This window comes from Mercurialis annua, linkage group LG1-X, assembly GCF_937616625.2.
Source record: "Mercurialis annua linkage group LG1-X, ddMerAnnu1.2, whole genome shotgun sequence".
NCBI classification, from domain to species: Eukaryota; Viridiplantae; Streptophyta; class Magnoliopsida; order Malpighiales; family Euphorbiaceae; genus Mercurialis; species Mercurialis annua.
In genome coordinates, this window is record NC_065570.1 from 73,473,526 (window position 1) to 73,491,888 (window position 18,363).

At 31.7% G+C, this 18,363-nt stretch overlaps 3 protein-coding genes across 3 annotated transcripts; all 3 read left to right on the forward strand.

Moving 5' to 3' along the window:
• The first annotated feature begins 11,105 nt into the window (after positions 1-11,105).
• Positions 11,106-12,498, forward strand: LOC126665704 (cysteine protease XCP2). Its single transcript, XM_050358581.2, has 3 exons — positions 11,106-11,825; positions 11,971-12,111; positions 12,196-12,498. The coding sequence occupies exons 1-3, from the start codon at positions 11,139-11,141 to the stop codon at positions 12,409-12,411; spliced, it is 1,044 nt and encodes a 347-aa protein (XP_050214538.1). The 5' UTR covers positions 11,106-11,138; the 3' UTR covers positions 12,412-12,498.
• A 2,560-nt stretch (positions 12,499-15,058) lies between these two features.
• On the forward strand, positions 15,059-17,066 carry LOC126676175 (uncharacterized). The gene is made up of 2 exons (XM_056104390.1): positions 15,059-16,287; positions 16,375-17,066. The coding sequence occupies exons 1-2, from the start codon at positions 15,111-15,113 to the stop codon at positions 16,848-16,850; spliced, it is 1,653 nt and encodes a 550-aa protein (XP_055960365.1). The 5' UTR covers positions 15,059-15,110; the 3' UTR covers positions 16,851-17,066.
• On the forward strand, positions 16,949-17,743 carry LOC130015257 (uncharacterized). The gene has a single exon (XM_056105030.1). The coding sequence runs from the start codon at positions 16,949-16,951 to the stop codon at positions 17,741-17,743; it is 795 nt and encodes a 264-aa protein (XP_055961005.1).
• Positions 17,744-18,363: the final 620 nt, after the last annotated feature.

Sequence of the window (18,363 nt, forward strand, 5' to 3'; positions counted from 1 at the left end):
AAATGTTTACAAAAATACGTTCTAATTTTTTTTATTTATTTTTTGCAAAAAAAAAACGCATTTTGGTAGATTACTAATAGCTTATTAATAAAATGAGGTATTTTATAAAACTAATAATTAAAAAAGAGTATTTTTATAGCAGTTATAAAAAAATTAAAAAGAAAGATGCATAGTGTAATTTTTCTCAAAATTTTACCATAAAAAAATAATCAAAAAAGGTCTTTTAGAAACTACATTTTTGTTGTTGATGGAAATAACTTATCGGAAGTTAATTAACCAACTTTATATTTCGGTGATAAATTAATATCTGATCTCAATTAGTAGAACAAGGTATATATAACATAGAAATGTAGGCAAAAGCATTAAATAAAGAGGGTCCAACACCTGTTAATAACCAATAGCAAATTCTATAATTTATAACAAAATTATGTGTTTGTTACAACAGTATTAACAATATCACCTACTAATTCTGCCATCCATCACCCTCTTTGGCTCATAACGTGCCTATGTTTACACACACACATCACTCCATCAAATTCTTCTATATAAACACCATTTCCGCAACTCTTTTTAATCACTTAATCTTCAATTCTCATTATTAAAACAACACAAAACTAAATTCTTTCAGGTTATTAGCCATGACATGTGTTTATATAGAATAATGAAAAAATGAGGGTTTGATTTAAGGAATGAGGAATCAAAAAGAATAAAATAAATAAATAAATGGAGAATTAAAAAGAACAATAAAAAAATTGATGAAAAGGTTAACATGGCTGGAATAAATAAGAAAATATAAAGAGTAAAAAGAAAAAGAAAAAGAAAAGCAACATATGTTGTTTTATGAAAAAAAATGAACCAAAGATATAATAAGTGGAAGGCTAGGATTAATTATGTATGAGATGTAATAATTTACCGTGTTTAGCTCATAGATGTAAAGAAAAAGTTAGCATTGATGAAAGAATTTAAGAGGCTTAGCATTTTTGTAATAAAAGCCCTTGTTTAGCTCATATGTGTAATTTTCTCTTTTTTATTCTTGCTTCAGACTTGAGAGGATTCAAAATTCCAATTAAGAATTACTTGCACCCCAATATCTGGTGTAAATATAGGGTGCGTGCGTTTATATCAATTTTTTAATACAGCTTTTACTTTTTTTTAATATTTGGTGAACCTTTTTAAAATCTGCTAATAGATTTTTGTTAAACAGCTAAGAGAATTTTTTTTTTATTTTTTTTATAAACAGCTGATAGCTATTTGGATTTTATTAATTATTAAATAAAATTATCTCTATTAAAATATATATTTTTGAAAAAATTATATAAAATCAATTTTAAATGATCCAATTATTTTTAAACTGTATAAAATTATTTTATATAAAATTAACCCTTAATGTAAAGATGGGATGTTAAGTGGATTAAGAATAATTTATTTTAATTTATTTATTATTTCATCATAATTTTATTTTATATAAGCTCAATTTTGCCTATTTGGAGGTAACAGAAAATTTTAAAATATTTATTTGTTGTTTTAATAGAGAGAGGAAAAAAATTAATTAATGTATGAGATCCATTAAAAAATGTTTCTTATAAGTGGACAGTAAATGAATGCACACTCAAACTTATACTTTCATCTCAATAACATATTGGCAGTAAAAAATAAATTGTAATTAGCCTCTTTTTCATTTTTTTTTCTTGTAGAAATTGTGCACTATCCTATGCTTATTCTTTGGCAAAGTCACTACTATATTCCCAACTATTTTGTTCAAGACATTTAAGTGCCTAACTGTGTTTAATTGTTACAAACCAATCCTTAAACTACCTTGATTAATCTCACGATCATGTCTCCACCGGCAACCACTAACGTGACAAACCCATGTTCTAATAACAGCTCCATGCATTTACATTCGCCTTATACGTACTAGTTGTAGTTTCTATTGTCTTTTCTTAGGCAAGTTACATCACTTAAACTTAAATAAAGAAATAATTATTCATGTATGTTATTCGTGAATAAATTAATAAAATATTTTTAATCTTAAAATATTTAATGATAAAAAATAAAAAATAATATTTTAATATTACAAATAAAAATAACGTGAGACAACTCTTCTGTGATATACTTATTCTAAATTAAGATGTTTACAATCCTTCTGTATCTTAAAAGTTCAAACCAAAAAAAATTACTACAAACCCTTTTTTATGTTCCCATAAAGCTTGAATCTTTTATAAGGAAAGGCAAGTGGAAACATCAATGCATCAACATATAACGAAGTAAAAGATTCAATTCAAATCATACCAATATCAAAAGTCCCAATAGAACAAAATCTTTAAAAGATGGCCTCTTCAAAAATCAAACGATTTGATGGATCATAATAGAAAATGATATTCATTGATTGGCTGCTTGTTTGACTTGGTCTCGTTGTTAACGAAATCACCAACATATTTGAAAGTTATATAATTTAATTACACATAATATGAAGGATGGAATTGCATCGTTCTTACCATTTTAAGGACCAACAGGCTATATGTAACTTTTAACTTCATAGGTTAAGGTACAAAAATGATCCTAATATTTATTATGTCTGATTTTTTAATATTTTTCGAATCTAAATATAATCCTAACATTACTAAAGTGGAACAAATATACTCTCCGTCTAACGGTAGCGTGTTTGAACGTTAACTCGGCTGATGTGACATACAATTAGTTATTGCCTTAATATTTCCGAGTCTCAAAAGTGACCTAACGGTGGAAGGTATATTTGTTTCAATTTGATAACGTTAGGGTCATTTTTGAGACTCGAAAAATATCAGAGGGTCAGGTGAACCATAGAATAAACATTACGGTCATTTTTATACCTTATTTCTTCATTTTATTATGTGAGAATTGAAAGAGGGCTTAATGTAGCTTTTAACCCTTAAATTTGTATTTACTAACCTATTTGACCTCTTATCTTTTAGTCTAATCTATCTGACATTTTAATTTGTAAATTTCAGTGTAATCCAGTTGGACAAAACGTTTGGTTATAACCCAAAAAAGGCATTTGAACATATGTTTTTAGATGATGTGTTGTATGATTAAGACATATTTTTAACTCAGGAGTTTGTACCTTTTTATCCATCTAACTCCTGCACTTGTACTATTTCATCCATCTGACTCCTCTATTTTTAAGTTTAACTCATTTATTCTCTTATTTTTGGTGATGTGTCAAATTAGGTGGCGGTCTAATTATTGTTTTTTTTACCATTTCAGCACATTTGTGTCTCACTCTCCTTTTCAAAAGTTAAACAAATAAAATTTATAAAATTTAAATGTTACATAAATTAAAGTGAAAGATGAGAGGTCAAATAGATATAAGTTTAGGGAGCAAGAAATGTATTAAGGCATTGGATGAGCGGTAATAAATGGGTATGGTAGAGAAGGGGAGAGAGAGAGAGTGATGCGTGCGTGTGTGAGCATAGTAATTTGTTTAGATAAATTGAAAAAGACGAGGCTGATGAGATCACCTAATTCTCAAATTATTTCGTTAACCATTTACTTTCCTCGAGCGCCTCCCTTCTGCTCTTTCTGTCACCTAATCAAATTCTCTCTCTTTTTTATTTCCTTTTCTCAAATTGTAGTATTAAATACATCATCCCCTACGTACTATCAATATATTTGCACTTTAAATACTTCTAGCTACAAATTATTACATATGCAGTTCAAGCTAAAATCGAAACTTGTCAGCAAAAATTTAGTTTAACCAATTCAAGTTTTGATCATAATTTTTATTTTATTTTCTCATTTAAAACCTATTAACCATAAAAGAAGTTTAATTCAATAAGACCAACAAGTAAATGTAGTCTAATTTAAAATAAATTTAATTGAAAGTCATCAATTCATACATATAATCATACAAAAGACCTAATCTCTTTTCATGAGGCAAGAAAATATTTTATGTGATGAGCTTAAACTGCATATATCATTTTTGACTTAAAATGTGGTTTATTTTAGTTTTTATTGAGATTGTTTACTTGAAAATGCATCATTTTTATAGATAATTTATATGGAAGGCATGCCGGATCAAAAATTGTACTTTTATGTCTAGAACCTCTCAGGGCATGCAAGCCTCGAGAGCTGGGAAGGATTAGTTTCAAAAAGTCTCAGTTGAGATGCTTCTCGACGGGCTAACCCTTAATCGGCGAGCTGAACCTACTTTGCAGTCTGATTCGAGCACGAAATGGACCAGCTCGTCGAGCCAGCTTTGTATTCGAGCCAAATAATCATGGAGAAAGGGGTAGCTCGTTGAGTCTTATGTAGCAAACATAGTAATAATGTTTATCACTCAACAGAGCACTAGAGGAAGCAAATATAATTAATGAAATGAATGGATAAAGTCAATATTTAAAAAAAAAATGGAATTAGAGTGTGGGTGATTATAGTTAATTTTGAAAAGAGTGGAGAGGCTAAGAATAGAGTAGGGGCCGTATTGATGAAATACAGTAGGAAGCAAAGGATTGATAATTGATTAATAAAATGAGTGTCGGCGTTGCACGTGTAGATGAAATGAAAAGGTAGGGTTCTTAGATGTTAGTGAGTGTGCCTAGTAGTAGTAGTAGTATTAGGGCAGACCCCAGAATCCAATACATTAGCCTAAGCTCTACTCCCATATTAGGCTGCAACAACAGACACACGTGAAAACTCTTTCTTCAATTCCATTACGTACTCATCCTTTCACTAATTAATAACCTCTCATCATCTCATATATATTCTCTTTCTTACCGTCCATCCTCACAAATCTTCTCTCATATGCATGCAAATTGCAATCTCATCCCAACTTCATCTATTTGAAATGCTCTACTCATTCACAAGCCATCACTGTAAGTAAGGTGATGGAAATGCACATTCATAGACTGCGGGATCCATTTTGACCCGCATCTTGTTGATTCGCTTAAATTATAATTTTAATTTATTTAACATCTAACTCGCTTACTTCTATCTTTGTTAAAAAAAGACGACAATGTGAAATTATAAATAGTAAAAAAGAATATGTAGCACATACAAAGATGTGGGAAAATTTGGACATGAACTCGAACACGACATTGTGTTATTTTAAGATTTTATTATAAATGAAATTAAATATCCAAAAAGTTAAGTGTTTGATACATTTTTTAAACTGTATATTTTGAATAGGCTCTCCCTTTCTCTCTATCTCTAAGAAAAGCTCTCCCTTCTCTCTAAAAAACTCTCTCATTTTGTTCTTATTGAGGGTGGGAGAAGGTGATTTCCGATCTTAATCGAAAAATCATCTTCTCTCCGCCCAAATTATTATTATCTCTACGACTTTTTCTTTATATTTATGTGTTTTTAGATCTATAAATATTTGTAGATCTAGAATTTTATTAACACTTACTATAGTTTTTGTTGATCTTGATAATGGAAGGTGTTGTGAGATAGAAATTTACTTTCTTAGAACTTTTTTGAAGACAAAGATCGGAAAACATGAAGTTTCAACAGATCTACCTATTGAAGATGTGATTTGAAAAGTTTGAAGTTTGAAGATTAAAGCGGTTTCAAGATCGTAGTCTCAATATTTATGTATTTGGGTAACCTTTTAATGGTTGAAAAAGCCCTATTCGATGACTGTATCAAACAGCTCTCATCATTATTTTACATTAGTTCTTTCAATTTGTTGAGAAACTATTTCATTATGTAATTTTCATTTTATCAATGGAAATTTTAGCCTTTGAAAAAAAAAATATTTTGAATAGGCAAAAGGTACTGATAAGCTATAGTCATAGTTTACAATTTTTAAACTTTTATTGTCATTGTTGTCTCACTTAAACTCCTATAATTATAAAAAATGGTACAAAGAACAATAGTTATTAACTCTATTGAAAAAATTCATTTATTTAAAGTAAAAAAATATAAATAAGCTTTTGTGATCAATGATCAATGATCAGAATATTTAACCTTCTTACTGTCTAAAACGAGTACAACTTAACCCCTTTTTAATAAGATAATTATTTTGATTACTTTAAATTTATTCTTTTATCTAAACCATGTGATATCGTAATTGATAATCTTTTTTATTTTATTTTATTTTAAATTTCATGTTATTATTATTATAGGTATAATTAAATTTATTTTGCAAAAGATGGATAGAATTTCAACAAATTTATCAAATTTTGGTAGATTTACAACTTTTAAAATATTTGGATAGGTTTTCAAAAAAATCAAAAAAGTTTGTTTTTGGTACCATTAAATTTAATAACAAAACATATTTTTTATAGGCAATATATAAATAATAAATAATCTAAATAAAATATTTTCAAATGATTTTAACTTAAAAATTATAAAAGCAATTCAAAATATATTGACTAATTTTTAATTGAAACAAAACACATAATACCGAGTAATTTTTAATTATTTTAACAGGAGTCACATAGAAAGGGACAACTCATTCTCTAATAAACCAAAGTAAGCTGATTATTGTACAGTTCAACCCATCTTTTCCATCAACACCCGTTTCATTTTCTCAATTCTTTTATGATGTAAATTTCATTTTCTCAATTACAGACCTCAAATTTACTAGTAGTATAGTTTATACATTTTCGATTGCTGCCATTTTAGCAGGTAGCTGAAATTTCCCCACTTTAATGACCCGTACATTTAGCATTTAATAATACAGAATTTTGCAAAATAGTTCAAGCTTTCTCTTATTGAATGCAAATATATGGAGGGACCAACATTGTTCATTTTAGCCTTAATTAGGAGTCTATTACTCCCTGGCTCTCTAGCTAGGGACCTTCTTATAATTATATTACATTTATTCATTAAACTATTGGAATGTTTAACTTTGAAAAATAATACTCCTTTCCTCCAATTTGAAAAATCTCATTTAATTTTCCACACATTTTAACTATATGAATATATATTTTAATTCTAATTTTATTTTTATTAATTGCATTAAATTTGATATAGTAACTATATTATAAATTGTATCCAAAATAACGAAAGAGTAAAACAAGATATTAAATTTAAAAAAAATATTAAAAACTCAAATAATATTTTTTTAAATGAGACACATAAAACAAGAGTCTTTTTGAATGACATGGAATCTCTGTAGTTCTAATTATCATCAAAAGTATAAGTTTCATAAATGTGTAATGAAAGTATAAAAAATAAGAGAACATATCCAATTCTCTAATTCAAAAGAATCCACAAGTTGAACTCGTTAAAATCCATGGTTTCCAAACTAGTATAAAAATTTCTCTTTCTAAAAATTTTCTCCATTCTCTCTAAACACAAACCAAAAACCATTGTTTTGAGGAGATGGTTTTGGCCTTTTAACCGGAAAACCACCTCCTCTGCTCCTCTTTTTTTTTATTCCTTAATAATTTTTGGTTAGTTTGTTTTCAATAAATTTTTTATTTGGTGATCTCTTATTTTTTTTGTGATTTGAAAGAATATTTTTTGAAAAAAAAGGTGGTTTTTAGGGAGTGGAAACCACCTTTTAGTTGTTCTAGGCTTCTAGCAAGTTTTTTCAAATAGCTAAAATAATGAGTTGTTCTTTCTCTCAAATAGATTGGATGGATCTTTAATTCAATTATGGAAGAGGACCCTTTGATTGAATCTAAGATCTTCAATTTTAAAAGAGGAAAACATAAATCACCTGTTTTGGTGTGTGTAAGAGATTTGAAGAATTTATTTGAAAAAAAAAGTGGTTTTACTTGAAAACTACTTTTTTTTAACCTATCCGGTTTTCAGGGTTTCGCCCTAACTAATCTGGATCCGACCCGCGTCGCGCACCCGGAATGGAAGGTGAATCTGCCAGTGGAAATTTTCTGCATTAATAAGACTCGAACCTGAGATCTTGGTTAAGCGATATCAAATCGTTTACTACTTGAACCAACCCCCATTGGTTGAAAACTACTTTCTAGTTCTTAATCTATGAGTTTTTCAAATTTCTACTTTTAGAGCTCTAAAAACCTTTTTATCTATCTCTACTTAATCTTATGTGTTGATGTTTACTAATATTTGTTAGATCTATCTTACTGATTTATATGGAAGTTACGGAACCTAAAGAACAAGTGGTTTCACGGCATAAATGGATAGGTTTAATGGACTAAGACCCCGCGTCTGGACGTAGTGCCGAGATTAAGTTGTGCGGAATCTAGGCTTAGTTATTTCCTTTTCGATTAAACTTTTGCTTGTTCTTTATAGTTTCATAGACATTGTTAATAGATTAGAGTTTGAAAGTTCATATGTTTGGTTGTTTAAGATTTTCATCTTGTACTTTAATCTTTCTCATGAATCTATCTTTATTAAAAAAAAGAAAAAAGAACTCATTAAAATACTAAATATTCAGAAAAATTATAAATCATATTATGGGACATATATTTAATGGTGGTGACCATACGTATCAACAATTTACTAATTTATTATGAAATGTGATAAAACTGATTAATGGTGGACTTATGCATCTCAATTTCTAGAAAAACAGATCAAAAACCACTTGCATTAAACTTTGGAGTTTTTCTTAATTTTTTTATGGCGGTTATCAAACCACGGATTATAACAGTCGGTTACTTCTCCAGTTAGAAACTCAATAAATCAATTAAAATGCCATGGTTTTTATTTTGATGAAGAATATAGAGGACTTGGGTACGTATCAGTACTATTTTACTTATTTATTTGATTTTCTGATTAGGGATGATAATGAAGAACCATGCATACAAAAACAGAATGATTTAGCACAATGCTTAACTAGATAAATAATCAACAATAAATTTAATTTAATTCTTTCAAAATTGAAATGAAAACAAAAAAAGAAATAAAAACCTGCAAAATTGGATGATAACGAACAAATTAAACATCAATTGATGTTGACTTGATTGTTTTTATGCTTTCTTCTGTCTACTTCCGAAACACATGATGAAATTTAGTTGAATTTAAAAAAATTAAAAAAATTGGAAAGTACACCTTGTGTGTGGATAGAAACACCACTTGTTTATGTGTGCAAGAGTGAAAATCCCACATTAGTAAGGAATTTTTTTTGGATTTATAAAGGTGGGCTTCACCCTTTGAATTGGGCTCAAGGAGTACCCAATTTTATGAGTGAATTAGAAGTTAAAACTTTCCCAATTTACCAGGCGCGCTATTCGGCCGGTTAGACTTGACTTGGTTCGGTTTAGACACTATTATTGATTTTTGATTTAATTTCTTTTTGCAACACAAAACTATTTGTATTCAGGGTTTTTAATTACTCATAACTCCAAATTTAATGATCACATTTTTTGCTACAAATTGAATTTCTTATTCATTGCAATTTCAATTTTTTATTTCTAAAATTACTATAAATATGGTCATTATTCTTTTCACAAAGACACTTTAAAAATTAAAAACCCACTATACTTTTAGAACAACTTGTGTTATATGCGAACAACATTTGCTGAATTATTTTCGTGATTTCTTGAGCAACAGATAGCAAGTGTGTAATTCGAACATTGAATTACAGTGCAATACTCAATGTAAAACAGTGTGAATGTTTAATCCTAAGAACAACGTGGTTGATAGACTGTCTTGCACTTTTGGACAAAGTCGCAAACCGTATTAAAAGAGTGGCAAAAAAAGCTTAATTGAGATGTTTGATGGGCCCGTTTATAATTGAAGAGTTTATTTTGTGAAGGGGGCGGCCTTTTACATCCATTCCATTGAAAACTATAACTCCAGCTTTGAACTGTCAATTCAATTTGGGACTCAGAAAGTGGACATACCTGGCCCATTGTTAGTCCAATATCTAAACTGTTCGTGGCCACTAAAGTCCATACATTCACTGCTGAGATTTTGAACTAATTGATTAAAAATTAATTTGTTTGGTGAAAATAGTGACGTATTCGAAATAAATTTATACGGTATGTCAAAATAGAAGTTTTACAGTATATTTGTTATAAAATGAAAAAGAAAATTTAGGTGAGTAAAATTATATATGAAAAATATTATTTTATAAAAATAGATAATTGTTTATTTGGATGAACACATATTCATATTTCTTTTAGAGTATGAGTGAGATTAAAAATTAATCAAACAGTTAAAATAATTAATTTTAAAATAAATCCATTTAAGATTTTATTATAATTATTAAATTTTATGAAGCAGTTCGAATAATTTGCATCAACAACTGCACTAAACATGACTTAGTTGCTAAAGCTATTTTTATGGTCTTTTAAAGTACATGTTCGCTTCCTAAATATACGAGACAAAATATAGGAAATGAAAAAAACCTAAGAATTAATACAAAATATATTTATGATTTTCTTAAAGGAGTACATTTATCATAAATTTAAAATAACCAAAATTCAATAATAATATAGAAATTTAATAAAACATGCTAGCAATTGATATACAATACTACAAATTATCAATTGGCCGGAAAATACCAAAATAAAAAAAAATGAAAGTTCAGTAATCAAAATAAAAAAAAAAGTAGTTTAGTGTTTGAAATAAAAAAATTTGAAAGTTCAGTGATCTTCAGGATCAATTACCCGTACTATAATGATACAATACTATTTCAGTGTATATAAATTACACTATTTAGTTTTATTTTTATAAGACGGTTTAAGAATGGCACGACACACTCTCTTTAGCGCAAATTTGTTGTTCTATGTCAGGTTAGCAGGATTGGTGTGATAATTTTTCTGCATTTCTTACTAAAGTGGTTGCTTCCGATTTGATTCAATGAGACGACAACTTTATTCTAAAAAATATATTTAAAGATGTCCTCAAATGGAATTTGTCATTTTCACTTAACTAAATGCATCACATAACAACAACAAATTAAATAACTTGTAGTATCATATTTTTTTTATAAAACTAATTTTCACACATTGTAAAAATTTAAGAACATAAATTGCTCTTGCATAACAAAGTATCTTATAATAATCGTGTATGCAAATTTAAAAAATTCCCGCATGCTATATGATCATATTACTTAGATTCAAAGGCATATATATAAAAGAACCAAACTTAAAGACTCCGTTTACAGAGTTAAGCAAAAAGTCCAAGTTAACTTAAAAGCAACAATTAAATTCAAAATTTAACATATAAATAGGCCACCAATTAAGTGAATCCACACTTCCATCTCCATCTCCATCTCCATCTCAGTTATGGCTTTCTCTTCATACTCTTTGATATTTCTTGTGGCCTTCTCTTTGTCTATCTCTGCATATGCTCGCGATTCGATCATTGGCTATGCTCCAGAAGACTTGACATCCCATGATAGGCTGATTGATCTGTTCGAATTATGGATTTCAAAATTCGGTAGAGTTTATGAAAGTATTGAAGAGAAGTTCGAGAGGTTTGAGATATTCAAAGATAATCTGTTCCACATAGATGAGACTAATAAGAAGGTGACAAACTACTGGCTTGGAATCAATGAGTTTGCTGATCTGAGCCATGAAGAGTTCAAGAACAAGTATTTAGGACTTAAACCTGACCTGTCTAAACCGAGACAATACCCCGAAGAATTTGGTTATAAGGATATAACCAACATTCCAAAGTCAGTGGATTGGCGAAAGAAAGGAGCCGTGACTCATGTGAAGAACCAAGGTTCATGCGGTAGTTGCTGGGCGTTTTCGACAGTGGCAGCAGTAGAGGGTATAAATCAGATTACAACAGGAAATTTGACAGCTTTGTCGGAGCAAGAGCTGATCGATTGCGACACTACTAATAATAATGGTTGCAATGGCGGACTTATGGATTATGCATTTGCCTACATTGTTGCCAATGGAGGTCTTCATAAGGAACAAGATTACCCTTATATCATGGAGGAAGGAACCTGCGATATGATAAAGGTAAAAAAAACTTATATACTGTTGGGATATAATTATCACGACTCGTAAAATTGACGGGCCTATCAAAATCATTTTTTCAGAAAATTTGGTGGCAGTTAAATGAATATATTAACTCATACAGCTAATGAGATTTTGTATTTTTCAGGAAGAGACGGATGTAGTGAGCATCAGTGGGTACCATGATGTGCCACAGAACAGTGAAGAAAGCCTATTGAAGGCACTTGCGAACCAGCCGCTTAGTGTAGCTATTGAGGCTTCTGGCAGAGACTTCCAGTTTTACAGTGGGGTAAGTACACGCATCAAAGTTATAATATGTTGAAGCAGTGATCTTTTTTTGGATCAAAATTACTAATGAAATAAGTTATAATAGGGTGTTTTTGATGGTCATTGTGGAACTGAGCTGGATCATGGAGTGGCAGCCGTTGGATATGGAACAAGCAAGGGCTTGGATTATATCATTGTTAAGAATTCATGGGGACCTAAATGGGGAGAAAAGGGATTTATTAGGATGAAGAGGAAAACTGGCAAGTCTGAAGGAATCTGTGGAATCTACAAAATGGCTTCTTATCCCACTAAAAATAAGTGATTTCATTTGCTTCCCGTTTTATGTCAGCTTTATGTATTTTCAATAAATGTTTTCTATCTAATTTGGAATTACTGATTTTACAATTTACCCTTTGGCTATAACATTCTCAAAATGTAACATATAAAAACATTATCAAGCATTCTATACATGTTGGAAAAATAATTGATCATGTGAAGAATGTTTTGCATCTATTTGCTTGAATCAACAAGCAAAAGACCGTAAAAGTTGGTCAAAATAAAAAAATCATCGATAATTAACATCCTGCTAAGACCGTGAGTTCAATTCCTCATACAAGTAATCTCCATCCCCCATGATCTATATATATCACACCTTCAAAGAATATACAACATTGATCATTTCACCAAATAAAATGTAATTGTAGGTACGATAACACAATATAAAATTATAATATACAACTAATTTACATCTATACAATATGACATAAGACTAGTAAAATGACTTAAGTAGCAATTTATCAAATCAACTCGTAAAAATTAGGCAATTAGTATATAAATTAATTTTATGGACAATTAGTTTCAAAATTGTTGGTTATAGTCAATTAATCTTATTTTTACAATTTATCCTCTCAACTTATAAACTAATTACCTCTTTAATTAGTAATTTACTTCCTCAACTTCTAAGCTAATTTGCAAAAATGAAGTTAATTGATCATAATCACCAACTTTAAAATCGGTTACAAAGTTAATTTATGTGCTAATTATTAATGAACAGAGGGTCAACGCGCCCCCTGAACTTAATAACACAGGGTCATCTAATCCAATTTACATTTTTTTAAGCAACTAACTCCAAAACTCTACATTTTTGGATCAAATAACCCTATAATTTATATTTTTATATCAAAAAAATGGATTTAGGATAAGTGTATTGCAACAATTAGGGAAGTATCTAATTATTTTTTTACATTTCTCACCTCCGATTTGTATTTTACGCGTTTTAAAAATACACTTATGGGGTTATTTGACTAAAAATGAAGAGTTTTGGGGTTACTTCACTACAAAAAAATAAAGTTATGGGGGCAGTTTTATAGGGGCGGTTATATGAACAGCCCCTATGATTTGTCATTTAGAAACTAAATCCTTTCTATAGGGGCGGAAGTCGTAAATGCCCCTATTATTGTATCATCATAGGGGCGGTTGTATAAAACTAAGGGCGGCTTTTAAAATAAAACCGAATTTTAACGAATCAAATTTCTTTGTTGGGTTTATCCCAAATTTGTCCCATATTTGAAACATATTTACCCATTTGTGCCCCGGAAATTTGTAATTCCGGGTTTGTGCCTCTTTTATGGGCCGTCCGCAGAAAAGATATGCGGACGGCCCATTTTTGCATGCCGTCCGCATATATTTTCTGCGGACGGCTCTTTTGCTCCACGTCTGCTCCTACGTGGAGCAAAAGTGGCGATGACAGTGCCGTCCGCGGAATACTTCCGCGGACGACATTGTCATCTTCAGGGAATTTATTCCCTGTATCGAGACAGGGAATAAATTCCCTGACCGAGGCAGGTCAATTGTTGACCTGCCTCGGTCTGTGTTACCGTCCGCATAACATTTATGCGGACGGTAACACTATAAATATGAGGGCTGAGCCTCATTTTTTCCAACAGCCGAATAGTTGGAAAAAAAAGAGGCTCAGCTAGGGGTGAGCATCGGTCGGTTCGGTTCGGTGGGAAAATTTTCGGTTTTTTCGGTTTTCGGTTTGGAAATTTCCCAAACCGAACCGAACCGAACTTTTAGTTTGGAAGTTAAAAAACCGAACCGAATTAAACCGAAATATTTCGGTTCGGTTCGGTTTGGTTAAAACCGAATTTAATTATTTTTTTAATTTTTTTAATTTTTTTATTAAAATTTATTCAAATATTAAATAATTAGAGTCTAATATACTTTCATATATATTTAAATAACAATTATTAATTCATATATCAATAATAATAAAGATATAAATACAAAAAACATATAAATATAAGTATATATGTATATTATTTTTAAAAAAGTTATATATTTTATATTAAACTTCGGTTCATTCGGTTTTTTCGGTTTTTCGGTTTTCAAAACACCCAAACCGAACCGAACACCGAACTCCGAACTTTAACTAAAGTAGGAACCGAACCAAACCGTTCTCACCGAAAAACCGAACCAAACAACAAAGTTCGGTTCGGTTCGGTTCGGTTTTTCGGTCTGGTTCGGTTCTTGCTCAGCCCTAGGCTCAGCCTCTCATCCCCCTCTCCCCCTATTCTGAAAAAGAGTATAATTTTTTTTATTTTCTTCTACAATTTCAATATATTACGACGTTATCAGATTTTCAACGACTGCATATTGGAGTATTATTTTATATTATATACAGCAGCGTGGACTACAAGAGGTAAGTTAATTTTATAATTTATTTATTATAAATAAAGTTAATATTATTTAATAGAGTTTAAATTCTAGGATTTAAAATATTATTTATTTGTTAGACATTAATTTAATATCGTTAAAATTTAGAATTTAATTTATAAAAAAAAATCAAAAAAATTAAATGTCAAATATGATAATTAGAATTATTACAATACAAAAAAAATTTGCATGACAATTGAAATATTAAAATGTTATAATTAAATATTATAATTTTTTTTAGATGAATTAAATGTTATAATTTAAATGTTAAAAATTGTGAATTTATTTATTTTTTAAAATGTAGTGATGACGACCGTGATAATGCCGTCGTTATTAATTTATTGGGGTGGCACAATAATGAACACTCCGGGTGGAGTAGATTATCATTTAGGTTGTAGAAGAACAGCTGAACTGAGTTTGCGAATGAGCTTTTTAGAGTTAGAGAACATAGTTAGAAGGACAATTGGTTTAGGTGATGATACTGTGATTACGAAGATTTACTTACGCGTACCTCAGTATGATGCAAATCACATTGTCAGTTATTATGCCTATCTTATGACAACCGATGAGAACGTGTACAACATGCTTCGTAATGCTGCGAGGACCCCGAACATGCGGGAAATAGAGTTGTACGTAGAATACAACACGCCAGTAGAAATTACTGCAGCAATTAGTGGTCTGAACTTAGTGGAGTCCGATCCTTGTGATGACAGTGATGACATTGACGATGATGAACGCAACTTCTATCAGGCTGGCCCTGGGGACGACGAGGATGACGATGATAGTGGAGGTGAGAATATAGAGGAAGCTGAGGGGGTTGAGGGTACGGCTGATGCAGTTTGCAACGATGGTGAAGGTACTGAATATCATTCCCAATTTCCCTACGACTACACCCACGTCAACGTCAATGAAATGCGGGTGAATATGAATCTGTTTTCTGGACCATGTTTGATTTGGGAAGAAGGGAAAGAGTTTGCGAAGGGGATGCTTTTTAATTCAAGATTGGCAGTTCAGAATTGCGCAACTAGGTATCACATGCTGGCGAATAGGGAATACAAGAGTTGTCGAACAACTCTCAAAACGATAGTGTTGGTGTGTAAAAATAGCGATATCTGCAACTGGCGGTTGCGGGCGACATGCTTAAAGAAAAGAGGAGCCGGCGATTGGACGTTAACAAAATATAACGGTCCTCACACATGTAATCCCCAATTTGCCTCGCAAGACCACCGAAATTACAGATCTGCAATGATTGCTGAGCATATTCGGTTACAATTGGTAGCGCAGCGAAGTATAAGGGTGAAAACGCTTCAAGCGGGGATTTTTGAAAGGTTAGGAGTACGGCCTCGATATAATAAAACTTGGTACGCAAAGGAAAAGGCCATTGCAAAAATGTTTGGAGAATGGGACGACTCTTTCAAAAAAATTTGTTATTTCATGGAAAACGTGTCCATCACTAATCCAGGAACATATTGGCATGCTGAAGGTACAAATAGTGAATTTTGATCGTTTAATTTTGTTTTAAGCATATAAGATCACAATTACTAACTTTAAAAGAGTGGGTTATTTTCAGGTGACCCTGTCGTGCGAGACGGTGAAGTTGATCCTACAGTCAGAATGTTCAAACGGATGTTTTGGACTTACGAGCCCATGGTCGAGGGCCTCCGCTATTGCAAACCCGTTCTCTTTATTGATGGGACATTTTTATATGGAAAATATAAAATGGTTCTGTTAACAGCGCAAGTGATAGATGGAAACAATTTCATCATGCCTGTAGCGTTCGCGCTAGTGGAAAAAGAAAGCGCTGAAAGCTGGTCGTACTTCTTGACGAATGTCCGGACGCATGTGTTACGTGAGCGGAGGATGTGTATAATATCTGACCGCCATCCTGGCATTATGTCTACAATGCGAAGACCAGAATGGGCTGATTCTGACTACACTCACAAATATTGCATCCGACATTTGATTAGCAATTTTCATACAGCTATTGGCAGTCAATATTTGAAAGTGTTAGCTGAAAGGGCCGGTAAGTTATTTGATTATTCATAATTTGTTAGCGACACAAAAATAGACTTACTTTCAGTGTTTAATATATTAAAATAAATGGTTTAGGGCGGACGTACCAGAGGAAGAAGTTCGATAAGATTATGACACGTATAGAAAGGGAATCAACTGCAGCGTATAACTATTTGGACGGACTTTCTAAAAAAGCATGGTCCATGAGCGGCGATAAAAAGGGGTTGCGGCATGGAGCGATGACAACGAACTATGCCGAGTCGGTAAATGCGATGTTTAAGAACCTCCGAGGGCTTCCCGTCACGGCTATGTTGGAGGCAATTTTTTTGAAGCTGAATGACACTTTCTTTAAGCATTGTGAGACCTACCAAAAAGCCATCGCGAATGGGTACCATATAACTGCAGTATGTGGTGACACCCTACAGTATAGGGGAACAAAGTCTCAAACTCATATTGCCACTGTCTACAATTTAGGTGAAAAAGTATACATGGTGGAGACTAAGCGCGACAGTTTAACACGAAAGGGGGGCAACACACATACAGTTGAGCTACTTAATAAGAGATGTACATGCGGTAAATTTCAACAAACAAGGATACCATGCTCTCATGCAATAGCTGCTTGTGTCCAACACGGGGAGGACCATCGTCTTTACATGGCCAAATACTACAAAACTGATTATGCGATGCGAGCTTGGAGCACTGTATGTTTTAGGCCATTGCAGGATCGGTCTTATTGGATCACGTCAAGTCACGTCCCGTTTATTCCAAATCCAGAGTGGAAGAGACCGAGAGGAAGGCCTGTCGAAGGAAGAAGGAGAAATGAGATGGATCAAACATTTCGACCGGGAAAAAATCCCCGCTTTTGCCGAAAATGCGGGCTTCAAGGGCATAATGCTAGGACTTGTAGTACTAGACCTGTGGCGTAAATTTATGACTTGTATTGGTTGAACCTTATCATTTGTAACTTCAAATTGTTGTATTGATGTTTAATGAATGTGTTTGTTGTTTGATAGGAGTATTTTTACTCCTATCTTTAGCGTCGTTTCCGCATGCTTTATTAACGTTTTATCACGGTTTTATGGTATTTCGTATGCCTTATTACGTGTTTTAGTATTTCAGGTACTTAGGAGCATTGCGGAAGCATTTTGGTGCAAAAGTTGGAAAAGACGACAAAAGCGATGCGGAAGCTCATTTGCAAATCTGAAAAGCTGACCCCGGGGCACTAATTGACCAATTTGGACTAGCTAGAAGCCTCAAATGAACTCGTGATCTTCATGAAAGTTAAAGTAGACGTCCTGAGCTTTCCAACGGTTCAAGAATCGACTTAATCGGACAGTTCTACACCGAGTTACGAAGGTTTGAAGATCGAGATTTGGAGTAGAAAATGGCAGCTCGAATTGGGCTTCTCATTTAGCCCAAGGAGCTCTATTCAAGCTTGGGCTTGCTGGAATGGGGAAATCTTAATTCAAGATGCATTAAGGCTTTATTAATTTGTTATTTTGGACCCAACACATGTGTAATTGAATGTTTGTCTTTTTCCTTCTTT